At 41.7% G+C, this 24,564-nt stretch overlaps 1 protein-coding gene across 2 annotated transcripts; it reads left to right on the top strand.

Moving 5' to 3' along the window:
* The first annotated feature begins 504 nt into the window (after nucleotides 1–504).
* On the top strand, nucleotides 505–23,136 carry xrcc1 (X-ray repair complementing defective repair in Chinese hamster cells 1). 2 transcript variants are annotated; one of them, XM_079344114.1, is made up of 17 exons: nucleotides 505–960; nucleotides 1,078–1,170; nucleotides 4,010–4,117; nucleotides 4,200–4,358; nucleotides 4,881–4,955; nucleotides 6,364–6,487; nucleotides 6,693–6,799; nucleotides 8,433–8,595; nucleotides 8,673–8,916; nucleotides 10,145–10,261; nucleotides 15,741–15,822; nucleotides 15,937–16,033; nucleotides 18,263–18,311; nucleotides 18,936–19,066; nucleotides 19,367–19,457; nucleotides 19,600–19,675; nucleotides 22,149–23,136. In XM_079344114.1, exons 1-17 carry the CDS (start codon nucleotides 910–912, stop codon nucleotides 22,254–22,256), a joined length of 1,875 nt encoding a protein of 624 aa, XP_079200240.1. In that variant the 5' UTR covers nucleotides 505–909; the 3' UTR covers nucleotides 22,257–23,136. The 2 variants fall into 2 exon arrangements, with proteins under 2 accessions (XP_079200240.1, XP_079200241.1); XM_079344115.1 differs by having other exon boundaries at nucleotides 8,436–8,595.
* The last annotated feature ends 1,428 nt before the right edge of the window (nucleotides 23,137–24,564 follow it).

The raw sequence follows: 24,564 nt of genomic DNA on the forward strand, positions 1-24,564 counted from the left end.
CAGTATTCGCACAGCTGCATTAGCAATGGCTCTGTTGCATAAATCATTTGACTACAGCAAGGCTGGGAAACTATAATAATCAACTTTAATTCATATCAACGGTATTCACACAGAAGGCCCTAAACTAAAACTGCTTTTTACTAAAGATGCTTTTGTTTTAATTATTTTTTTCTCCAAAGGAAATGTAAAAATAACCACTTATCAAAACAGTCCTGTCTATCTAAAATAATTATCTGCAAATAAAAACTATAGTATACTTACTGAATAGTAGTATACACTTCTTATTTGTTAATTAATCTGTTTTATTTTATGTATTTGTTCACAAAACCTTAAAAATACTAACTTATCAAACATCTTAATGAATAATTTAAAAATGGGCGATCTCGTTAAAAGGTTTCTTTACCGATATGAAATTAATATGTGAACGACTGGTGTCAACAAATCTCTCACTGTGCACTAATTTTCTCTGCAGAAGAAGAAGGAACGCGGCTCTCATTCGTTGGGATCGTGCTGAATACCGGATGTGACGTCACAGTGTGCGAAACGCATCACGCTTTTTGGTGGGAATATGAGTTCTCCTGCACGCACATTTATGTTAAAATTAAACCGCATATTGTGTGTTTTATGATACTCGATGAAATGTAAACTAAACGCCTGTTACTCGGGTGTATGATAAATTAAACAGTGTGTACCTAACAGCACGAGAGGTGTGTTTTAAATCATTCACCTCTGCCTATTGTTAGCTAGCATGCTAACCCTTTAGCCAACGCTTATTTTGACGCTGCAGCAAGTCTCTTACTTTCCAAGGCTCTGTTTAACGTGTCTCAAAGGAAAGTGTGTGTGCGTGTGTGTGTGTATTGTTGAGTTAACGTTAAAAGAAAAGACGCGCCTGTCTTGTTTAGCAGCAACATGCCGGAAATCAAACTCAAACACGTCGTCTCGTGCAGCACTGAAGACTCCGTGAGTCCCCTCCTTTTTCCCCCAATTTATATTAATTAATATTAAATGTGTGAAAAGTAAAGTGAAAGGTCATTTTGCTCTCATGCGAGCCTTTTCTTTCTTCTCTTGATGTCTCAGACTCACAAAGCAGACAACCTGCTGAGCTCGGACACCTACAGGAAGTGGAAATCAGCGAGACCAGGGGAGAAGAACGCCTCAGTCATTCTGCAGGTGTGTTTAATATAACAACAACAACAATAATAATAATAATAATAATAATGATAAAATAATATAGAAGTAATAGGCAAGGCAAGTTTATTTCTATAGCACTGTTCAGACACAAGGCAATTCACAGTGCTTTAAAGACAGAAAAAACATTAAAACAGCTTAAGAAAAGAATTCAATAGAAATATATATATATATAAAAACAATAAATAAATAAAAAAGATAAAATAAACAGGGCAAAATAAAGCTCATACATCATTAACAGACAGGGAAGAAAGTAAAAATACTCGATAAAGGAACAACAGTTAAAACTATTAAAAAAGGAGGAATGTGTTGCAGTAAGGCAGACAGTATATTTCTAATTGAAAGCCTGAGTGAATAACAAAGTTTTAAGGCCTGATTTAAAGGAGTTAATGTGCCCTCTCGCTCCCACTGGCACTCACACTGATCTTATTACAACTCAAAGCTGAAACATTTCAACATCTCGTACTATGGATGTCCCCATACAACTTTCTTACTTCCGTTATGATACCAATGTTGCAGCCTTGAGTATTGGCCGATATCGATCCGAGCACGATTAATTCATCCTTTTATTACCTATATTGCAGTGTGAAATGTTAGAAAAGGTTTGAATAAGTGATGTTACTCAAACAGAGATCAAAACTTAGCAACAATAGGTATGAGAAAAACCGACCCATTTATTATTAATCTATCGACAACATAATTAACCTTCAACGTCAAATCTACAGTATTCTACAATTGAATAAAATACATGAAAAATGAATTATACGACCCTGAATAAGTTCAATAACAACTAATAATACTTTTAAAGTGCACACAATTCGAGTTCACTTCAGTTATTTTTTACTGTCGGCATACATAAATGGTCTCTGCTTATGTCAGATATTTGGATGCACTCCGATAAAATCCGATATTTTTTTTCTGGTTGATATCGGACCAATATCAATATCTGATCAGGACACTCTTATCTTCTATCTTTAACTTACTGTACTTCACATGTCCTGTTTAGTTTCTTTGTTTCTGTGTGGCACTGATGGGCATATGCTGGTTATTGACACTTCCTAGTTAATAACTGTAAAGGTGTTGTATTTTATTATTCATACTTGCACTCACTCGCTCTTCTTTTCTTTTGACTCCTGCCACATGTGAATCTCCCCTCTGACGATCAATGGAGGAGGAGCTTATGTTTTGAATTGCTCCGACAGCAATTCTGATTTGGGCTGGCTAAAATTATTTGATGTGGACAAAAAAAAAAATCGTATTTAGTAGCTGAATGACGATACACTGTATAAGTCTCGATATTTATATCTGTGAAGAAACCAAAAACAAAACAAAGTTTAAGTCAAATCCACGTGGGCCAAAGCTCACAGGCATTTTATTAACAGCCATCTGCCCAGCGTCAACATGTACATGAATAATAAGCTGTTTGTGAATTGAATAATAATAGCAATGAATGAAAGTGCTCCATTTGAAATGTTAAATGCAGGAGGTTTTTGAGCTTTGCTCAGAGAAGGAGAGAGGTTTTCTTTTTATGGTCTTGGTTTCTGAACATTCTCTGCGTTTAGGCTGTTTGTGCTTACTCTTTAATAGACATGATACTTACAGAGAACACTTAAAGCTAAAGGACAGCTGGTTGTCTTCAGCTTATTCAAAATACAGCTCCTGCAACGTGTTAAGCCCGGAGAAGAGAACAAATCCTACGCAATTTTTTTTTATTATTGTTATTTTTTGTGCGTCTCTTTTCACCTCCTTCCTGAAACGACCAGGATCAGTAAAGAATCTGGGGGTGGACTCTGTTGTTTTGAGAGAAAGTTTTCCCTGCTCTTCAGTATTTAATTCAAACTCAGCTCCAACTTGTTCAGGGCTGTGTGAAACAGAAGCAGGTCAGCGTGCTTTACAAAAGGTCGTCACATAATAAACACAACAGATAATGTTAGCGGTGGAAAAGAGATCTTCTGTTTGTTTTGGTGCCTTCAGCTTGAATACTAATTATTATCATTTCTTTCAAAACACTTTCCTCACACAGCAGAGATGAAAATGAATATCTAACATTAAAAAGACAAATTGACAGATTTTAAAGTCCTAATTAAGAGGATCTATTCTTTGGGTGCTTTGTCGCTGAATGTCATTTCACCACATTTAAAAACTGTTTTCGGTAAAAGAAGAAAATTTCCTGCATGTTCAACAAATACATTTTCTAAATCTTCACAGTAAACAATGCACCAAGGACGTGTTTGTTCTTTTTCTTTAAATATTAACTGTTTTAAATCGGAGAGGAGTGCTCGGCAGATATGAGATCTTTTTTGGGGCCAATTAGGACGTCTGATAACAGTTGATATCTTTCTTTGTTCAGTCTTTAGAGATAGATAGATTTAAATATGCACATTTAGTGCGTTTTTTCTGTCAAGTTATCCAACACTTGATTCTAAGTTATGAAGTCGAACAAAAGCAAGATGGTCACTCAACCGGAGAGTAACCACGCATGTTCGTGCATCACTGCCTGACACTGGAGAGTGAGGATGGTTGTCTGCTGGTGACAGACAGACGGAGAACTGTCTAATGAATGTTTCACTGGTGATTATATCTAATAAAATTAGCGCATATCTACGACCACTTATCCGATATTGATATTTACTTGATCCACTAAAATGAGTCGATGAATCAGTCGGGCTCTGTAGGAGAGTTACAAAGTAAAACTAAGATCTGTGCGCTCATGTTTAGTTTTTTTCCTGTAAATATTTAATGTGTTAAAAAGAAGGAACTGGTGAAAAAACCTTTTGTGATCTTGAGAGCTTCAATAACTCAAGCTTTTTTCTCTTCTCAGTTCGAGAAGGAGGATCAGGTGCACAGCATTGATATCGGGAATGAAGGTTCAGCTTTCATCGAGGTGTTGGTGGGGAACTCTTCAGCCGTCAGAGACCAGGACTACGAGGTATTCATCCAGGCCGAGTACACAGTAACATCTCCTCTCTTTGTCTAAGAAACTGACCCCCTCACCCCACCGGCCTTTTTAGGTTCTTTTGGTCACGTCTTCCTTCATGTCTCCTACGGAGAGCCGTAACGGGACAAACATGAACCGAGTGCGTTTCTTTGGACCCGCCCAGCTGCAGAAGAGTTCAGCACAGGAGAAGTGGGACCGGGTGAAAATTGTGTGTAGTCAGCCGTACAGCAAGGTGAGAGCCCAGGCTGTTAGCTTTGAACATTTCATTACTCCACACACAGCAGTACAGGACAAGTCCACATGGGATACCAAACACACACACACACACACACACACACACACACACACACACACACACACACACACACACACGCACAGTAAGGATGAGCTTGTCTTGAAGCAGTGTCTGCACTGTGTTTATGGTAAAATTGTGAAACATAATTATAGCAGTGTTTCTGCTCTCTCTGTTTGTCAGGAGGCTTACTTTTAAATTTACCTTGAGATCAATAAAGTATCAATCAATCACCTTCTTTAGCTCCCAGCCTGTCAGTAAGATTGACTGAAAGTAAGGCTGAGTCAGCATTTCGAGCACGGAGACCGCCATCAATGAGACTCCAGAGCCCCCTGCAGGAGCATCAACAGCACTGATATCTGGGGGAAACACTGAATCAGACACTTTATATCAAAGAAACACGCGTGCGTGTTGATTCTGGTGACATTCAGTCTTTAAGGATTTTGTGTTTGTACTTTGTAGAACATCGCGTACGGACTGGCCTTTGTTAAGTTTCATTCTCCGCCTGACAAAAATGATCCTCCGACATCTTCACCGGTAAGTTTGTTTGTTCTTAAATCCAAAGATGCCCATAGATGTGTCTTTGTGTTTGATGTACCAAAGCCAAATATGTCAAAAACAAAATGTTCTACCTTCACCAGAAGCCCGACAGAAACGTTCCCACCACGAAAAAAATCAGAAACTACGTGATCAAAAATAAGTAAATCAGATAATCTGACAGAACGTGTAATGCATACTCGGTATGTTCAGTCAAGCTTCAGTCATAGTTCGATGAGGCCGTCTACATGGACTTCTGTTCTTGTCCCAGTGTGAAAGCATGGAGGAGTATCGACCCCCTTCACTTAGTTAGCACGAGACCAGCAGCAGTGTGTATGTCAAATGGTGAAAGATGGACACTTTTACTCAATGAAAACTATCTGTCCAGCTAATGGGGATACCCAGAGGCAGACGCCAACAGGACTTCTGCTGTGCAATCTTACTGTTTAACATACTGTGGAAACAAGTTAGTCTGACTTTGAGACAGTTTAAAGAAAATAAAAAAAATCCGCACACTTAATATCCTGTATGAAGCGTGCAGATCAACTGGACGTTTCAAGGCTGAAGGAGTTCCCTCTCATGGTGATTTATGGTGCCAAACACTCTCTGGTCTGCGGTGTAAGTGCTGGTGTTTTCCCTCAGTTACTGCACCATAAACCAGATGAATGGATCAGTGTTGCAGATGCTGCGTTACTGTGGCTGTAAGGCATCGACACTTATGAGTTTCACGGCTACGCTCGGCAGGTCAACCAGAGAATGCAGCAACTTCATTCTGCAGCAGCGTTCGATGCAGAAGCTGCTCTCGGACACGAAGTTGATGAATGTGAAAACGACGAGCCCTCAAGTGTGATGTTCAGTTTTTTCTCCGTAGCACAGGGACTTTTAATAAGCAGATGTTGCAGCAAGATCTCATATAAATCCCTCTCCTGTTCTGGAGGCTGCTCTGGTTATAAAACAACGTGTAACTAACGCGTTGTTTTGTAACCAGAGCAGCCTCCATTGTTTCGTCTTAAAAACACAAACACTGAAACTCAGCTGCATGGGACAAGAACCGACAGCAGGCCGAGTGTTTCATGATCTTATTTAACTCTGAATATAAAAAATGATGTCGCCTTATAAAATAAAATAATTAGACATTTCATGATGATGCTTTCGTCAGTGCGGCTTTAAGCTCATTTTAAGAAGTCTTTGGGAGCCTGTTACTATAATCCAAGTGCAGCTTTAGGTGTTTTTACATCTACTACTACATCTCATCGTCGTGTGTCTCGCATCTCAATCCATCCTGTGAGCTTTAAAACTTTAGAAGTCACTGCACTCTTGAGATCGTCCCTAAAGTTAAAGCCTTTTTTTGCGCTCCCTTCATCTTCTCTTTCAACACCTCACGTCACTTTTTTCTTCTCTCCTTCAGAAACTCACAAAGCTGGGACAGTTCAGGGTGAAGGATGAGTCTCCTTCATCGGGGCCCAGCCTTCAGCCCGGCAGCCTCTTCTTCAGTCGGGATAATTCAGCAAAGCCCAGTCCTTCCCCTAAAGGTTAATCCAATGCTTCACATTTACCAGCTGCTGCAGCCAAATGAAATTCTTTGTGTTGCTGCTAACAATAAAGTGCTAATCACGCCGCCGCTAATTAAGCTTCATTGAAGTGTGCCAGGAGACAAAACAGGGGCCAGATGATTTCAAAGGCATTCTTTATTATCGAGCCGCTCGGTTCCCTCACCGACACTTTTCCTCTCCTCAGTGTCTCCTCAGAGTCAGAAGTTGAGTTACGCCGCTGCTGCGCTGCAGGCGGGTGGCAGCTCCCTCACATCAGGACCGGCCCCCTCCTCCAGCTCTGCCTCACCACAGGTACTAAACACTTTCATCAGTGAAGGACAGCCATCAAGCAGCTGCTCCTTTTAATGAGCGGGGCTTTATTTAGACAGGAAAGTTTACAGAGACAAGAAGAGAAAGTAAGTAACCCAATGACCGAGTGTGTTCTGCTAAATGACGGCACGTCACACCGTCAGCAGTAAACAAACTGCTGCAGTATGAACAGAAAAGAGTGTGACGCAGGGAACGACTCGTTTGCATTTCAGTAAATAACGTGTTCGTTCGTACGGTCTTCTCAATGCTCCGCAAACAAAGGATGAAATGGAGGAAAAAAGTGCAGTTAGAGTTTTCATTATACAGTTGAAACTTTGTTACAATACAAGAAACATTTCAAACAATAAGGATGCATAAAATAATGAAATATAAATCCTATGTTACCAATTTTAAGTAAATTTGTTTTCTTTTACAAAACAATCTGAAAGAATCTAATTTCTATCCACTCTGTTTAATCTCTTCATGTCTCTTTAATCTCATCATGTATTCATGTGTGGCTTATCTACAAAGCTTTTGTCTTTGTTCACACTTTGTTCTCTGCTCTTTGTTCTTACGGGCAAACATACACGAGATAATCCGTACCGTACGTGTGACGGGTGTGAGAGCATTTAAAGAGACACACACACCAAAATGGAGCGTTCTGAGAGAGCTGGTTTCTGCAGCGTCACAAACCTCCTCTGCTGCTTGAGTCATGTTTTATTATATATATGTTTCATGTAGACCACAGGGGGGCTGTTTGAAAAGGTGGAGAAGGGATATGAAATGACTTCAAAGTATTTTTTAAGAGCTTCCATTTAATCATCAATCAAAAGAGGGAGTGTTGTTTTTAATAGACTGATGAAGTATTTGAAATGTTCCCATCCTTAAGTGTTGTTATAAAACAGTTTCTTTCATATGAGCAAAGACCTCACTCAGTCTGTCTGATATGTCCAAGGTGAGTATTTAATTTTATTTTTTTTAAAGTTCTTCCCCATGAGCTGAATAGAACGATTATGAAGCACCCTCATTCAACTTCATTAAAACATGTTGAGACCAAACAGAACTTTGCTCAGATGAAGCGTTTACCTCCGCCTGAATCCAGGGTTTGAACTTCATCATGACGGGGTTATCCACCTCACTGAATGTCACTTTGACTTTGAAAAGGAAAAACTGAAGCACCTGAGGAAAAGAAAAGAAGTTTTAAGAGTGGATGGCAGTTTGTTTCTCTTCTGTCACAGCTTCTCTTCCTCTGCAGGAGTGTATTTAAAGTCTTATCCCTCTGTGTGTTTACATGCAAGTTAAAGGTACAGTTCCCCTTCCCATTCTCACAAAAATAATCTCGTCCCATCCTAATGCCGGCCGAGAGTTTCTTTATTTTTTAACCCTTTCTTGTCCCATCCTGCTCCCTTTTAGTCTATTTTCTTATAACGTCACATTCTATATTTACAAATTCGGTTTTCTAGGTTTGTTAGTCTTTGGGTTAATAAATTTGACCAGAGTACGACATCAGTTTCATGTTCATAGTAGCATCGTGTAGACACACTGAACATAGCTTCTGAAGCACTAGTCTTAAACACAGACCTATGTTGATGAAATCTTACATTTTAAGTTCTTTACTTTTCTTGTTCCCTTCCAGCAGCCTGCAAAAAGAAAATTTGAGTTCAGCAAAGAGAAGCAGTCTCCCTCTGCTCCTCCTCCTTCCAAGAAAATCAGCTCTTCTGGCTCACCTGAGAGCAAAGCTGCGACCCCCAAACAGAAACCCAGTCAAGCCAGCACACCGAGCGCCAGCGCCGCCAAAGGTAACGCGTCTGTAAATCTGAGATCCTCGTTTGTGACCGGATCAGCACGTCATTGATATTCACCGTGTTCTCTGCAGCTTCGCCGGCACAGAAATCTGCAGAGAAGAAGCGAGAGGTCCAGCCCAAACCCGAACCTAAACCCAAACAAGAGAAAGTCAAATCCCAAAGCTTACCGCAGGTCCCGTTCAAGCGGATCATGGAGGGCGTGGTGTTTGTCCTCAGCGGCTTCCAGAACCCCTTCAGAGGGGAGCTGAGGGACAAGGCTCTGGAAATGGGAGCCAAATACAGACCGGACTGGACACCTGACTCCACACATCTCATGTAAGTATGACGATCATAATGATAACAATACAAGTACATACAATTTACAATATTCATAATAATGCATTAGATTTAAAGGTGCCTTTCAAAACTGTCAAGGTCAATGTACAAAGCAAAGAGATAAAAAGAAAACGTATATAAAAGCAAAGTTACAATTACATCAGTAAAATTAACATTAAAACCCAAAAAATTCAGAATGTAGTGGATTTATGAGGCTAGGAAGAGATTAAAAAGCCAATGAACACATCGTAAAAAAAAACAATCAAACCATGAAATCGATGAAAAGAGCGAGTTTTTAAATGAGGAAAACAAAAACGTGTTTTAAAGCTTTTCTGATTTTGTGATATTTGACACGCTGCTAGACATGTATTTCCTCTAAAATGTTTGCTGCGTCTTACACATACACGCTATACAAGAATAAAATACCGACACCCCCGTTGTTATAACGGAGAGTGCAGCCATCACACACTGCCTGGGACCTGACGCCCCCTTCACTGGGGATTACATGCTGTGCTGGGGAACAGAGAGATGCGCACTACACCGGCTGCGCCACTTTTACACATCTATCCTCCGTCACGACATCATAATCCTGCGTTTAATGACAACGGAGAATATCGTTCCTTCATAAAACTTGATGCTTCTGATGCAGAGTCCGATATCAAAGGTACACAAACTGCACATTGTGAACTTCGTTGAGCACAATGCAAATCTCCACACAGGTAGACGGTTTAAAACTTCTTTTTTTTTCCTCTGGAAGACCTCGAAAGTCACACGACGTCTTGTAAACCAATGCAAATTATATTCTAGATGAAGCTGTTTATTTACATGTTTTTAAGAAAAAAAAATTAAAAAGAAATTCTGATTAGAGCTTCAGGTAACTCCACTTTCCCAGGTTAAAAGATTAAAACCTAAATCACACATTTCCATTGCTGCACACAGTAAATCTAAAATGTGATTATTCATGTAACATCATCGATGTGTGTGACATCTATATGATATAGATGATATAGAATATTATTCATCTCTATTGTTCCCGGGATGTTTATCAAAGAGACTGAGCTGTGTTTATGTTTTATAGTTATTGTGCAGAAGCTCTGTTAGCACTCTCAGTAATTCAGTCTGATTGCTTCTTGAACTCTGCTGTCAGATCCAACTATTGTCCTCGTCAGCCTCTCTTTAGTGATGTAACCGTGTGTGTGTGTGTGCCTCTCTTCCCATTAATCTCCAGCTGTGCCTTTGCGAACACCCCAAAGTACAGCCAAGTGAAATCAGCAGGGGGCATAATCGTACGTAAGGAATGGGTGATGGACTGCCACAAGAGGAAACAGAATATCTCCTTTAAACGGTAAGAGACAAAATACAGTTTGACAGTGAGAACAGTACAGCTGACAGAGCCGGGTCATGGCTCTGCCACAGAAACATCTGGATGGGATGTTGGCTGTCTTGTTAAGGGGTCATTACCCCCGGGCGGCCGCCTGCCGAGCATGTGTCCGATGACTGAATCCGCATCAGATTAATATGTTCTCCTAAGCAGCGTCTGTACCTCCACATAGTACAATCTGCACACAGCACTCCCGCTGATTGAAGCGTCCAAAAATACACCTCTCACAGCCGTGATGCCCACTTGCTTGAGAGAACATTGTAACCTTGAGCAGCTGATGCCTGCTGTGATCACAAATTCAGCCCAGCCGGCTCCAGCAGCTCCCTAATTACATGCCTCATTACAAGGGGAGCTTTTGAAACATCAAGGTCCGCTGTCAACGCTCCACAAAAATCTGTCCACTGAATAATGGAGTTCTCATGCTGGTGACGCAAAGTCCAACTTTATTGGGAATAATGCAGGACCGGCTCAGTACAGTATGAAACCATGTCCCTCCAGACTCCCCCTGTGCAGGGTTATCAAAGGACACCGACCCGTTACTTTCACACTCAAGTCCTAAAAACAACCAAAGCATCAGTTTTAAAAAAGTCATGCTTTCATTAATTGACATAGTTTGACCTAGTTTACACAGTTTTAAATCTAAAAGATACATTTACGAGATGATGCTGATTCACAAGTTTGAAGGCATCACTTGGTGTTTATTGTCGCGACTTCAAAGACACAAGATCCCATAGAAAGCCGTGTGACTGAAACGTTGATAAACAAATGTCGACACTTTATCTTTGGTTACATTTTTAGTAACGTAAAGCTTCATTTACTGCTCTGTCTGACTTTGAGCTGCCCCGCCGGGGACAAGGAACGTTTTTTTTTTATTAAAATGGACGTCTTGCATGAGACATTATAAAAGCATTTGTGTTGTTGCCATAGTTCTACAAGCTGGTATTTACACACACACACACACACACACACACACACGTATATATATTCCAATTGGCCTGTGGCACGGTTATGTTCCTGGCGAGTCAAACAGACGCTAAGACCAGGCTGCGAGCCGCTGCTGCTTATCAGGGTCATAACATGCTCTGCTAAGTTTTCCTCTTTTTTTTTCTTCATATATTTTTAAAGTGACTAAAACTCTCTGCTTCAGTGTGCAGAGGGACTGAATGGATGATGATGATGAATATGGATGGATGGACCAGAACTTTTGGGCCATTAAATATGGTGTGATTGTACCGATATGTTGTCCAATTTTGTGCTCATTCCTCCCGGGTGCTGCAGGGACTCGGTGTTTTTAAATGAAAAATCTGATTAGTTATTCACTTTAATTGTGATGGGACGTGGCAGAGCTGCTCGAGTGTTCTCTGCTCTCCTCCCTCTAAATCCTCACTGATTTCATAATGTGCATGAAGACAGCGCATTTCTGGGCTGCTCTGGTGACGTCCCTCTCTTTAATATATACAGCACACAAGTACCTGTGCATGTTACGAGCTGAAAGAAGTGGTGGGTTTGCCTCTGTGGTAAAGTGTGTGCGTGCATGATGGAGCAACAGTTGGAGAGTGTCTACGTGCATATTTGTTAGGCACTCGTCATCATCAAAGTAAGTGGTGCTTTTTAATTACCCATAGCAGATGCAGCTTTTAAATAAAGGATACATCATCAAAGCTGCACACTCGACACGCTGCATAATAGTGGCGCTGGGCAGGGGAATGGATTACTCTTACAAAATGAGAAGAGGAGGAGGAGGAGGTGAGGGATCTTCAGCTCAGATATTGGCTCCATGAGGGAGGAATGACGACGCAGGCTGTCGTTAACCGCACTGTTTGAGGTTTTATTATTTGGAAGAAAAAAAAAAACCCCATCATACAACATTATGTGCCGTGGATCTCTTCAGCACTTATTATTTCAGTGTTTCACGTTACTCTCCCTCTCTGTCTCTTTGCATGGCGTGTGAGCACACTGCTGCTGGTCAGAACGATCCCATCAAAAAAAAGTAACTCCAACGTCTTCTCTATCTGAAGACACGAGAGCAGAAAATCGATTCCTTCGCACCTACGTCTTACCTTCAGATTTAAACTGGATGGTAATGATGTCTTTGAAACTACAGACATATCAGAGTAACGTGTTAGGACCGAATGAAAGCACAGCGGTCGAGACAGTTCTCATCGCAAGCTCGCACTTGACAATTCTTTCTCATTAAAGGATAATACGGCAATTATTTTATAATGGGATTCATTTTCCTCTGAATAAATACAGTAATACTGTGAGAGTGCAGATGACAGCCACACTCCACCAAATGATGTCTTATAAACATGGAGAGTCAGAAAGCATCAAGTCTCAAAGTGCAGCTGCAGTCAGGGCTTGAATTGCATGCTTTTACTACAACTTATTATTATTTTGACCGAAATAGCATTAAAAAATTACCCACTTCCTTTTAGATGGTACATCCGCTACACAGCTCACAACTCAGGATGTGCAAGGAAAGAAGAAGGCCAGACTTGACAGCAAAGGTTGAAATGGAAAGTAAGTGAGCGAGGGATGTGGACCGTTGTTCTGCGGCCAACTTTCCACAAACCTCGCCGTGGGCGGTGGTTTGCTTGAGGAAAGATAAAGCCAAACAAATCCATTTTAAATAGAGTGAAGATAGATGTGGGAACAAACGTTTAAGTTAACGTTATTTTTTTTTGTCCTGGTACAAAAAGGAAGTAAATACTTATCTGTAGAGTTGGGATCAGTGGATGTACTGCAGGTGTGCGGACTGTTGACCTCACAAAGCTAAAGTGAGCTGTGTCTGTAGCCTTAACAGAGTCGACAGGGTTCACTTCTGAAATGTATTAAGGTCAAATATTTTCCTTTTGTAAATTGATAAGTCTGTAAACAAACAAAGAGCAAGAAATGTCTCTCCTGATGTTTTTTTTCCCTCTCACTCCATCTCAGACCAAACATGCATTAAATACATTTCTCCTCGTATTGTGGCATCCTGAATAATCCATTAAAGTAGAATCAGTGTAGCACTGGTTTACATTTCCTCTTTTTGTTTAGTATGCAGGGCAGCAGTTTCCTTTTTGCATCTTTGTGCCTCACAGCAATCATAAAACCAAAATGAAAAGCAGACAGAAAGGTTCCTGTGATCTCCACTGAAGGGAACATGAGTAGATTATAAACCCCAAAAACAAGAAGAACTATGGAAACTGAAGGCTGCCGTTAGTTTACATGATTTATAACCAAAAGATTATTCTCAATTTAAGTGTTTATAAAAGTGAGTTAAGTTTATACTTCTTGACTGCAACCTCCCATTTGTTTCTGTTAATCAAAGTGTTATTTATTCTCAAAAGGACCCTGAAGTTTCCCTCATTCCTAATGCCGTCGAGATAACGAGCACAGTGAAACAAGCGAAAACAACAGCACACTTAAAATCTGTTCTAACAATCACTGAGATCTATTAAGAAAAGCGACAAATCAAAACAAAGTGGCGAGAAATCAAAGGACTGAACTCAGTCCAGTAGAAGGAAGGACTTTTTTTTACAGAGCAGTGAAAGCTCGATGGGCTTTCAGAACGAGCCAATAAGTGAAGGAGGTTGTGTACGAATAACCCTCCGACAGGTCTGTGATGTAACGTGGAAGTTTTCCAATAAGGACTTAAAAAAAATATCTCTAATCCAGTGTTTGTTTTTGTCCGCTCTTCAAGAGAAGTCCGCCCGACCTTCTGACACAGCTCACAGTGATGAGTGCTGAATCGATCACCACAACTCTCAGGGCGCAGTGATAGTGATATCAGTGAATAGTCTTCTGATCTTCTCTCGATTTAAAGGTTTCGGTCGAGAAGAACAAGTCAAAACAACTAATCAATGATCTAAAGTTTAGCCCAAAGATTAAGTCTCCAACAAAGCACCTCTCCAGTTCACTTCAGGTAAAATAGAAACATGCAGCTCGTCGGTCAGTCCTTTGAGGTGAGCTACCTTATTGTCATAAGCAGCTGAATCACTCCCTTTGCCCGCAGCGTCCTCCTTCATTCTGCAATTTCCTGAGTTTTCATGAAACAAGCAGACGTAGGTCAGGGAAATGTCTCCCTATGGTGCGAGCACAAATGCACGCTTCTAATCTGATAATGTGCAGGTGACTTTACGGCGACCACGGGGAAATATGAGAGGGTAGGCAGAAATGTCACGTCGTTATTGTTTGGTGTCTGCAGGAGCGGCTTCTGCATTCTTCATCCATTTCCCTCTTTTACTTTTATTTGTCTTTTACAACCTGAGTGGAGAACGTCACGTCATCAGTCAGTATCACTATCAACCTCCTTCTTCTTACACCGCTTTAGTTTACATGGTTTCATTTTCTGCTCCGGTGAAAAAGGCCTTTTATCTGTGACGTAACGATGCCGTTTCATTTGAAATTCAACTCACGTGTTGTTTCTATTCTTACAAGATTTTTAAAGGCATCTCGCGACCCCCGTTTTGGGAGCCGCTGACCGATATACAGTGACATTGTGTGGTTTATGTCAGTGCAGTGTGTAAGATAAGATAATCCTTTATTCATCTCGCGAGCGGAGACATTTACAGCGTTACAGCAGCAAAGCAGGATAGCAGAAGAAAATCACACAGTGCAAAAAAATTAAAATAGATAAAAATACAAGTGTAGTTTACGACACCAGAGAAAGAACATGCAGGTGAACAGAAATAATGAAGTCGATTGTTTACATGCATCGAGCTCACGCTACTGTGATGGAGTCTGTGTTCTTACATCAGCTCCCCCCAACTTCACATGCTAAATATATTACGAGGTTTGTTATGTCACAACGACCTGAAATGTTGTTCAAAAAAAACAAAAAACTTCACAAAACCCAAAATGTCATAACTGGTCGATAGTGTAACAAAATGCTGAGCCCAAAACGTAATCACTTTTTGCCCATAAGGAGAAACATATTTTATTCCTCATGTAATAACTGACCCAGAATGTCACAACTTGTCACACTTCGGGCTCGAACTCATCCCCCAGAATTTGAGTCAGTTATGGGGAGTTTTATGCGAGGATGAAAGCACCGTAAAAGGATTCAATTTGCCGATGTCTTCTTAAATAAGTGAGGGAAAAAGATTTGAGGGTGTGCAGAGATGAAGCCTGATTTATGACTCAGTGCTTCTGGATTCTATCTGAGTGACACATTTTGGGGTTTTTATTCCCCCTGCAGTAGATCAGTCTCAGAGTGTGAAAAATGTAAATTATTCTGGGCTACAGGTAATGTTTTAAACATGGAAAATGTGGTGAAAAATGATCCCTTCATTTCGAACCAGCTATTATTCCACTATTACCTGACAAAGGCCCGCTGCTGTTTGAAACATTGCACGAGTGAAGCTGATCCCGAGCGAGATAAATAGCGCAGGCGTTCTTTGCTTTCTGGCCTTTAATCATCGTGACACTTTTTGTTGACCTGTTTTTCGTCCTGCTGCAGGTATTTGATGGATGGTGCCGAGTCGAGCTCGGAGAGTGAAATGGAAGTGGACGAAGAGAGTGAAGAGGAAATGAACACGAGGGTAAGTCAGTTTCTTTTTTTCTTTTTTTTTTTTAGATGAATCTCTAAAGAATGCTTCTCCCTGTTTGTTAACGTTCAGTCAGTTAAAACGCGTCGTCCATTTTTATTCTCGCAGACTCCTCAGAAACAGGAGAGACAGGCGACGCCCAAAAAGACGCCAGAGAAGAGGGATGAAGATGAGTACGGGGGCTCCACAGACTTGGATGACTCAGGTTGGCACCAAACTACTTGAATCAATCTTTGCAGGATTTTTGTTTGAACATGAGAGAAAACATGTTAACAGTGGCCTCAGGATGATAGACCTTCAAAAAGTTCACCTGAGACAGGCCGATGGACAGCTTGAAAATGAGACGAGGAGACGAGGGAGGTCGGCCTGCTTGAGAGGTGAAATGGTGGAAAAATGACAGCCGAGATCAAAGAGGCGTTTAGAGTTTGTACACAACTAGAAAAGCCTATCCCAGCTGTCATTGGGTGAGAGGCGGGGTACGCAGGGATAACAGGGATTGTAACATTTAGGCACGGAGAACCAGTCACGCTCCCTTCACACCTACACGCAGCCTTAGAGTCACTGATAACTGTGCGAGGCGTACACGGGGCGAAGATTCCTACCAGTAATGCTAATCATCTGTGTTTAGACCTTTTATTCAAAGTGATTCAATGACGACAGCGCTCTGACCTTTGTAGTTGTAACGTGATACCAGCGTGTGCTTTTTTATATTGTGTTAAAGAAGCAGAACAAACAGGTAGGTGCTTCACATACACACACTCAGGCATGCACACACACACACACACAGCGGTGTCCGACTCCGCTGTTACACATTATCAGTGTCTCTGTTGTGTCTGAATGACTTTGACCTGCCTCCGTCAGTCACACAAAGCGGCAGAGTGGTGAAGTGTGAACAGCTCTTGTGTCTGGCTTAAGGGCAGTTCTGCCGCCGACGAGGTAAATGTGGGTTAACGTTTTAAAAACAGAGTTAAAAAAGAGACTTTGATGTTGCTCCAGTTCTACATAGTTTGGTTCATTTGAGGGATTAGAGAAAGAAAACAGAGAAAATCTATTGTATAAAGAATCCACTGAGGAACAGGAAAACCTCATTTCTCAGTCACAGGAAACAAGAAGCAAACAGGCTTCACTGCCTTTTTAATTAAAGTATCGTTGATAATTGAAGCCGAAAATAAAGTACTAGATTTTTTTTGGTTTATTTTCTTGCTTAGTTGTTTGTTTGTTCTTTCAGAGCTCGTTCTGAATTGTAATTGTTTATGGCCCGCGGGAAGCAATTCAGTCCATTAGCTTGAATAAGAAAAGAGGCAGGGGAGGTCAGCACTGGAGCTGAAGAGGAGGGCGACGTGAGAGCCCGAGGATTAGAGAAGAAGAAGAAGAAGAAGTCACCTTCGCGAAACACTTGGACATGGATGAGTCCACGACGCCACCGTGAAAAGAACAAGACTGCAGACGCTGGTGGACGGCGACGCAAAAAACAACAAACTGAGAGCGAGTCATGATCAGTGTGAAGGGACTTGTGCATGATTCTCATTTCTATGTTAATGTGAGGCCAGAAGTAAAGTGGCGGGACGCAGTGTGGAGACAACAAACACACACACACACACACACACACACGGGGAGGCGGCGGTTTGAATGCAGGCTCTCCTTCTCTTCACCCTCGACAGAACATCATGGCAGAAAGTGTCAGCAGCGAGGTCACCTTTGAACTCTTGATGGTTCATCATAGAAAGGTGAATTCACCTGCTGCTTTTTCCGCCTGCCACAAATATTTAACAAGAAACAAGAGACGCACAGATCCACTTTTTTCAGTTTATAATCTGATCCACACGTACCGAAACTCATTCTGATATCTGGTTTGGATAGTTGGTGTTATGTGAGCTGTATTAAATGTGCCAGTGTGCTGACCTCCCATACAAACAGGAAGCTGCAGCAGCTGTCAGGTTTTTCAAATTAAATCTTTTAAGCTGATGTGTAAGAAGTTGTTTCATCTCGTCTGAACGTCGCCGTGGAGACGATCTGTGGAAACTTCTTAAAGTTCAGTCTGAACGTCTTCAGAGTGAGACTGTAGGAGCTGAGGATGTTAACCGTCTTGCTGGATCAGAGACACGAATGGGCGCCGTCAGTTTGATATCCGATACATAAATCACATCAATATCAGACCTGATACAGGTGTTACATCAGACCGGTCCCATCTCTGCACTCGGCATGATTCAACAACAAAGAGGACGACTGGACTCCCACCAAAACGTGCAGACATGTAAACAGATGGAAGGATTCAGAAGTGTTAGTGCAGGGTGCTGATCAGTAAACTTACATGGTGAAATATAAACCGCATTCTCTCTTTCACATTCGGTATTTCGAGACCTTTTGTTTTAAAATCTATCATGTTTTAAGGTCACTTGAAGCACATTGACATAAAAAGCTCTTCCTTTCACAGGCGGGGATGATGATGGATCGGCTGTGGACACGGAGGACGAGCTGCAGAGGTAAACAAAACTGAAAATGTCATCGAAATATCGACGTGGATGAGTGTGTGTTTTCCCGTGTCAGAACTTCAGCGTTGACTTGTCCTGACTTTTAGCCAAAATAATGATCACACTGTCACCAAACATGAACTGAACGCCTCCTTTCTGCGCACATATGTGACTGGTGTCTGCAGATGTGTAAATATACGGATGAGTCCTACACAAGGACGTGCCTATGATAGAAACCAGAGAGAAGCTGTGGGGGACATTTTGAATTTAAATGTTGAAACTTTATTAATCGGGTTTGACGCTCACACACACACACACACACACGTCCACAGCAAGTTTACCACTTAACTAACGCTTACTTATGTTCATGTTTGATTATTGTGCAGTAATTATTGTTGCACAGGAGTTAAGTGAAAGATTAATGACTAACTTCGTGACTTACAACAAAGTAAAAAAAGTTCTCTGAGATTCTTCAGCTCATTAAAATGTTAGACTGCTGTTTCAAGAGGCGCTCAGACGAGATAAAAAAAAATAAAATACGCAGACGACAGGCAAAGAGGTGTCATCTATTTGAGAGACAGCGACCCATGTAGCAGCAAAAAGAACAGCTGTCCTTGTCCTTGTGCTTTCCGACAGAGTGGAGCAGAGCAGGCAGAAGAAAGCAGCGACGACAAAGACGGTGAAAGAGGAGGATCCGTACGGGGGGTCGACTGATGAAAACACAGATGCTGAGGCTGAACAGGAGCATCCCATTCCAGAGCTTCCAGGTCTGTCTCCCCTTTGTTCTCCTCTCCGTGTCCTCCTGCTCCTTTCTCTGTACCCGCTCTTCACGCAGGAACAGGTGTCCTCCGTTCCTTGTCAGACATCACGAGCGCTGATAGAGAGTAATTGGATGGCTTCTTCCTTTCAGGAGTGCCACACACAAAAGCTTGTAGCATTTTTCTCTGTTTTCCTTGGCACTCTGCTCCTTTTCACGCCCTAACAAAGAGCACCTATTATTACTCCTCCCCCATAATGTCAAGTCTTTCAATGCATTCTCTCCTGTGCTCTCTTCACCTTTCTTCCAGACTTCCTGAGTGGAAAGCACTTTTTCCTCTACGGTAAATTCCCAAACAACGAGAGACGTCTTCTGTTACGATACATCGTGGCCTTTAACGGGTGAGACGGATTCCTGGAAGTTGCACATCCAACCTTTTTTTTTTTTAAACCCGAACTGAGAGTAAAAAAAAATAATAATAATGAAAAGAAAAACTGTGCTATTAAATGTTTGTATGTAAACACAACAATGTCTTTGCTTCAGAGCGATCGAGGACTACATGACGGAGAAGGTGCAGTTTGTGGTTACCAGTGAAGGCTGGCACGACTCCTTTGAAGACGTGAGTCTGCCCCTCTTTCTTCTCTGTTATTTTTTTGTGATGAGAAATGTTCTCTGGAGACGCTTTACAAAAAAGAGGAGCGTCTCAGGAGGCAAGAGATGAAGCACAAAGAACGACCCGGAGGTGGCAGACGAAGCTAAACCACCCTATGCGAATGTGATCTTTTTATATCGATGCTAATTGTAGTTTTAGACGACCCCAGTTTCAACTCCAGAGGGAAACATACAGGTGAACAAAACACACGTAGAAGCACGTGCACTGAGGTGTCTTTACAGAGCTCCTGATTCGTGCGATTGTGTCTACGGTCATGTGCCGGTCACGAGATATAAAGTCACAACCGCCTCCCGCTCACTCGCCTGCGTTCACACACAAGCTCAACCTGCCGTCAAAAGGACTTTTACGAGGTGGCTGGCGGGAAGTCCAGGTAAGAGAGGAAACTTCACAAGTTCAGGAAAGATCAGGAAGTTTTCACGAGTGTTGTGAGAGCAGCGACCTTTCTGCGCTCATGTATTACAGCTGCTCGTGTCTTATTCTTTTAGTCTTTTTCAAAAACTCAAAACCAACGATGAGCGTTTGAATGTCGATGAATCCGAAGCCTACGACTCATCTTCCTCCTCACCACGTCGGCCCTGAACAACGCCCTCGTTACTGCCGATGCTTTACCGACCCTTCTTCCTCAAGGATCCTTTTTTTCCCCCTCGCTCTTGATCAAAAGCCGAGGATGCTCGATGGCCTTCAGCTGAGGCAGAGACTCGCTCCCCACCGAGCGGCAGAGAACCAAGGCTTCACACGTGGAGGTGCTGACACTCATCCAGACCGCTTCCCACTCAAACTCTTTGTAGAGGTTTACGGTTTGATGAAGAAACAACTCTGGCTGAGGCAGAAAAGTACCTCCTTAGTATTTTCCATCAGGGGGGGAAAAAAAAAAGGGGAGTTAAAATAGGGGCGTTACGAGATCTCTCAAAGTTCAACATGACGGTGATTCTCTTTGAGGGGAAGATATCAGTGGATCGACGCAGAGCAGCAGCCGCCATTGTTCAGAGGGATTTAATAACCACTGGCAAAGAAGTGGCAGGCGGTGGAACGGATCCTTTTGTATCAGCTTATTATTACCGACGACTATCATTACCCACTATTACATCCATGACACCAACAATTACTGCAGAGCTCCATGGGGGCTGAAAAATGAATGAAGTCAGTATCACTACAGATTTAGTGTTTTTCGGTATTGTCGACGTATGTAGTCCCGCCCTTTCTTTGAATGAAAACCTTTATTACCCCTGGGTGAATTTGTCTCGCACCGAGAGCATAAAACACGATACAAACAAACGTTTACAAGACGGCTCGAAAGACTAAAAGCACATAAAACATCACATGATTGAGTTTGAGTGCTCGTCGTACACGTGCTGTTCTGTGCACGTCTTGGGAACATTAGCTCGAAACGCACAGGATGTAAATTTCTCCAGCAGCGAGCTCTCAATCAAAACAATTACAAAAGATGACGTAGACCCCCCCCACACACACACACACACACACACACACACACTGATGAAAACGACCTCCACGATGACCCCAGTCAAGACAAACAGACCAAACCAACTCAAGGAAGAGAACATGTTTTTATCACAGCAGCAGAACGTCAGCAGCTCCCGCTTCTTCATGCAGCAGTCTTGGACGTAACATCCAGTGTCTCCTTGGCAACGATAAACATGTCCAGTCTGTCGTGGACGCGGGTCACTCTACGACTACAAAATCACAGATTTCTCTGTTGTAATTATTTAAAGTAATGTGAGGGCTAAAAAAAATAAAAAATAGTTGAAGGCAATTTTTAATTAATTTGGATGTTTTAATGTAAACATTCAAATAAAATTCTACGTTTTATACCTTTAATGTAAAGTTTATTTGATCTTTTGTGCATGAATATTTTTTTTCAGTCTGATTATTGGGATTGATTGTATTTTAGCAGTTAGCGCTTGTTAGTTTGTGCGTTAGAATCAAATACTCAGTGTGGGAGCGTGAGTGATTCAGCCTTCACAGTCTGACTGCAGCAGTGTCACGAATCTGCTCAAATTGTGTCAGAAACGGTTTTCAGCCGTTTGAAGGGCCTCGTTAACAGCTGAACTGGCAGTTTCAAGTTTGTTTTCAGACTTTCTACCTTCTCTCTGTCAGCCATTCATAAAGCATCAAGAGCACTCATGACCTCTCTCCCTCTCTCTGTGTCTCTCTCTCTCTCTGTGTCTCTGTCTCTCTCTCTCTCTCTCTCTCTCTCTCTCTCTCTCTCTCTCTCTCTCTCTCTCCTCTCTCTCTCTCTCTCTCTCTCTCTCTCTCTCTCTCTCTCTCTCTCTCTCTCTCTCTCTCTCTCTCTCTCTTCTCTCTCCTCTCTCATCTCTCTCTCTCTCTCTCTCTCTCTCTCTCTCTCTCTCTCTCTCTCTCTCTCTCTCATTCTCTCTCTCTCTCTCTCTCTCTCTCTCAGGCCCTGATGGACAACAGCAATCTGAACTTTGTCAAACCTTCCTGGATTTACGCGATCAACGAACGGCAGAAGATGCTGCCCTACCAACCCTACACCGTTGTCCCCTGAGCACACCGTCTGTACACAAAGATGCGTGTGTGCTGACACTTCTTCACTGAACATGAAGGAACAAGGGGACGCCTTTTCACAAACATAAAAGCAATAAACTGTTTATAATTCGCTGATGCTTTATACTCGCTATTCATGAAATGTCTTTTTCATCACGTTTTCACCACAGACGTTTCTGCCTTTTGATCAAGTCAGGATCGTTGTTTATTTACAGGTTCATTTACATATCGGGTAGGGAGGTAAGTTTGAAAGGTGTCTGTCGAGGTTAATGATAGGATTAAGTTTAGATTAGTCATTAGCGTTCAGTTTCACAAATTGTTGTTCCAGCTTGGCATCAGAGTACAAACCCAATCACCACTGTGCTGCACGGACATTTAAAGGACAAAGCACACTGATTCAGGCCTTGTTGAAATGTCTGTGTTCCTCGGCTGCTCTTTGCTGCTGCTGCTGCTGCTGCTCACCTCGGCTACCTCAGGCTCTGTCTGAAAAAGACTTATCACCCGGCCCTGAATGCCAGCGGCGGCACTGATAAGACCGTGACTGGTGTAAGCTGGCAGACTTATTTTGAGACCAGACCAAAGTCAGGTGAAAAAGTGCCATTTGTTCAAGAACGCAGCTAATGAATGCAGAAATTGGAACGTTTTAAAACATGAATTCTTGGGGAATGTTTGTTTTTGTATTTTATTAAAAGAGGTTCAGTGATTTCTGTGGGTTGTTAAAAGTTTAGTTAGGCTTTCTTATTTGCTATTATTGATGTGTTTGGATGTTAAAAATGAGATGAAATGGACTAACCTGACAAGTGTGAGAACATCTTGAACTTTTTTTTTTGTTCTGATTCTACTTAATTATTTTGTCTAAATAAATAAAGGTTTGTTTTTTTTATGAAGATTATTGGTCTCATCTTTATTCATCAAGCTGTGTTTGCACTCAGCCGCTCTCTCGTCGTCCTCTCTATATTTGCTGCTGGAGAGCCACTCTCTTTCCATTTCATTCCTTTCCTCATGTCGAGCACACACTCCTCTCTCTAATTTTCTTCTCCTGCTTTGCGCCCCGGAGCCACTGGGTCTCCGGCTCTTCAGTCAAGGGGATTAGAAAAGATGAAATGTGGACGTGAGACAGGGAGGGAAGGGTTGCTACGGGGAAGAAGAAGAAGAAAGATAGTTTGTTTAAAGAGGCCGGAGATCGGGTTGTTTTATGGCTCCTCTCCTTTATGGGTAACACAGAATTGAAAGTGTGATGTGCCTTCGTATCGGGGATCTGATTTGCTTTTCATGAAAGGCAGAGTTCAAAGTCAAATACATTTTAAGTTGTGAAAGCAGGAAAATTCACAGCAGCTGAAACGATGTCGTATTTCACTGAAGGTGCAGCTGGTCGTCAGACGGCGGGGAGGACGAGCTGCTTGCAGATCGTCTCATTTGACGGTTTGTCTTGTTCAGACAGCAGTCTCCACCCCATTCATGTCACCTTCATGTTCCTAGTCTGATTTATTCTTTGCATTTAAATGATTCCTGTGAGTCTCGGCTCTGACCTTGGATGGCTGCTGATAAAACCCAACAATATTTGATTGTGTTGTTTCAATCCTTGTTTTTCTCAGACACAACATCATGGGTGTTCGTCTGGAAGGTTTTCCTTTCATCATTGTTAGATTTCAACTTTTTGTTCGCTCTGATCATTTGTGTTCTTGTCTTTGTTTTGGTACATACAGTATTGTTCATTAATTGGTCTTGCAGGGATTAGAGCTCAGTCTGACGGGAGAGGATTGTTTCCTGTTTGTCAGTATTAAAAATGTTGTAATCATTAATAGAAGAACTTAATATTTCTAAAGCTGGGGGAAAGTTTTTATAGGATCAGGTCTTGTTAAAAAAAGGGGGACACCATGTCACTTGTTTCCCCTCAAGACCTCCTCTGATCAAACTGTAAGAGTTTTATGGGATGTCTTCAGTTTAATGGGATTGAATTTACTCTCTTCTCTTTTTTTCTAAAAATGTGTTTCTCCTGACTCCTGCGCCCAAATATAACAAGCAGATACTGTGTTTTATTTTTAAAAAGCCAGCAGAGATTATTCAAAGTGTAGTACTAACATCAGTGTTACGTTCCCCGAATGTCTGGAGGATGCTGGGATGAACAGTAATAAATAAATTGGGATCATTTAAAGAAATGAGACAAGAACTTACAACGAAAAAAAGTAAGGATTTATTCATACAAAATAAATCACTAACTAAAGTTAACAACTAAACTCTCCAATAAACACTATAAATTTAAACCATGAGCAGCTTGCAGCCTCCTGCTCATGAACATGATGAACATC

This window comes from Symphodus melops (genome assembly GCF_947650265.1).
Source record: "Symphodus melops genome assembly, chromosome: 5".
NCBI classification, from domain to species: Eukaryota; Metazoa; Chordata; class Actinopteri; order Labriformes; family Labridae; genus Symphodus; species Symphodus melops.